The 1,908-nt window shown below is 41.7% G+C and overlaps 1 protein-coding gene across 3 annotated transcripts in view; it reads left to right on the plus strand.

The window, feature by feature from the left end:
- The first annotated feature begins 274 nt into the window (after positions 1–274).
- Positions 275–1,908, plus strand: part of LOC122071754 — a 39,806-nt gene continuing 38,172 nt past the window's right edge. For 2 of the 3 annotated variants that reach the window (XM_042636151.1, XM_042636153.1), the window contains exons 1-2: positions 275–457; positions 951–1,165. In XM_042636151.1, coding sequence (XP_042492085.1) covers positions 445–457; positions 951–1,165 — 228 coding nt within the window. In that variant the 5' untranslated portion in view covers positions 275–444. The remainder of the gene's footprint in view (positions 458–950; positions 1,166–1,908) is intronic. The other variant, XM_042636152.1, reaches the window with a different exon arrangement.

A 1,908-nucleotide genomic window follows, 5' to 3' on the forward strand; every position in this document is an offset into this window, starting at 1 on the left:
GAAAATCTTACAACTATTGATGCTTTTAGGTGCATGCCACTCATTGATTCCTACATTGATGCGGAAAACCACATTGCTTTTTCCAAAACCCCCTTTAAAAAAAAAATTTATCAGAGAGTTTTCTAACCATCTGATGGTGATTCCTATTACCACTTTTGTGTCCACACTCACAGAACTGCTTTAGACCCCAGGTGGGGCCACAGTGGACACGTGTCACACATACCAGTGGCCCACTTCCACTTCCGCCACTTTCTATTCCAATTCCAAATCCAAAGCAAACCGTCGAAAGCATTTCGGCCGATTTTTCAGAAACTAAATCTGAAAACTAAACACATCATTTTCTATCGCCGACATAACAACGGGAGGTTGGAGCTGCTACTCTGCAACTGAGGGCAGACGAAAGGAAAATAAGAAGGGAGGGAGGAAACCAGTAGAAAACACAAAATGGAATATACAGGTCCGTCACGGCAACCCTACGTTCCTGTGCTTGTATTAGAAATTCAACATTTCGGTTAATGATTCGCTGATGGTGTCTTTCAAGGTTTTGGCCTTTTAGGTTTTTTGCCTTTTATTATCATTCGTTGTAGGGATTGGTCTTTACTCTTGATTTGTTCATCATGGATTCTGATCATTCGCCGTTCTCCGTAACGTTTGATTTTTTATTAATGCCGCTATATAAATATTCAAGCGTTTTGTGTATACTCAGTTATTGTTCAATTGTTTTGAGGTGAGGAAATGATCAAGTAAATGCCATAGCTGTGGATTTCAAGTTATGACGCTTAAAGTAAATTCCAACCCATGTTTTGACCAGGCAATCGACTGTTTATTTTCACAATGCTGTAGGGTCAAATGATATTTTTGGGGCAATTCGTCATGGTTTCAATTGCAGCTTGGGTTAAATACTCTGAGGACCAATTTGTATCTTTGTTTTGCTTTCTTGTTTTACTCAGAAGCAGGAAATCCTCAGGATGGTGTACCACCCGTGGAAGGCGTTGCTGGAGGAGGGACAGGTTATGGGTGGAATGACTCTGGCTTACGTGGTTCAAATCTTATTGGTGGGTCAATTGATCCTACAAAGGTCCCATCGGGTGATTTATTGCATGTGTGGTGCATGCCTAGCACGGCAAATGTTGGACAACTAGAAACCCCTCGATCTTTGGAGCCTGTAAGTTTGCCTGCTTGTTCTTCCTTTGCACCTGGCAGGATGCAATCTAGTTTTCCTCCAATTTGACCTTTTGTTAGTATTTCATAATGTTATGTCTATTTGTTGGTATCCAGATATATCCTATTTTCTTATGTGCTTAAACTTGTAGACTAGCCTATGATCAGCCCCCACGTTTCACAAGCATATTATGGATTTGCATCACATGCAGCAAGCTGCATGCTTAAGAAGGGGGGAAAAAAATGCAATTTGTATTTGCATTGGTACAGGCGGCCATACATCTTGCCCACTCACTCTATGGACATTCACATAGCTGACTTAACCACTCACTGTATGGGCGTACACGTTCATAGAAAGCATATTGCAAAACTATGGTGTTTCTGCACTTATCAGCATTAGAACTCTGTAGGGGCCTTACATTATGTAGGGACCTGGCTGTCTCCGTTACTTGGTTGGTGTTCCCAGGGGCTTGTAGAAACTCAGAATTCTACAGTTTTAGGGAGCTCATCTGAAAAGGATTTGGTGCTTGTTGGATATTCCTCTACCTGTTCTATGAGGATCAAGTGCTTAAGTTATTTCTTAGCAGATCCAGTGCTTACAGATTTATGCTGTTAGTCATTCAGTACCTGTTGTGAGGTGTGGCCACAAGAATTGATGGGTAAGAATGTGTTAATTCATAATGTTTTGGATGGTAAAATTACATTTATTGATGCCCCCTCAAGCCGCCCCCTCCCCCGGCGGTACCC

Source organism: Macadamia integrifolia, unplaced genomic scaffold, assembly GCF_013358625.1.
Source record: "Macadamia integrifolia cultivar HAES 741 unplaced genomic scaffold, SCU_Mint_v3 scaffold_7A, whole genome shotgun sequence".
Lineage (NCBI taxonomy): Eukaryota > Viridiplantae > Streptophyta > Magnoliopsida > Proteales > Proteaceae > Macadamia > Macadamia integrifolia.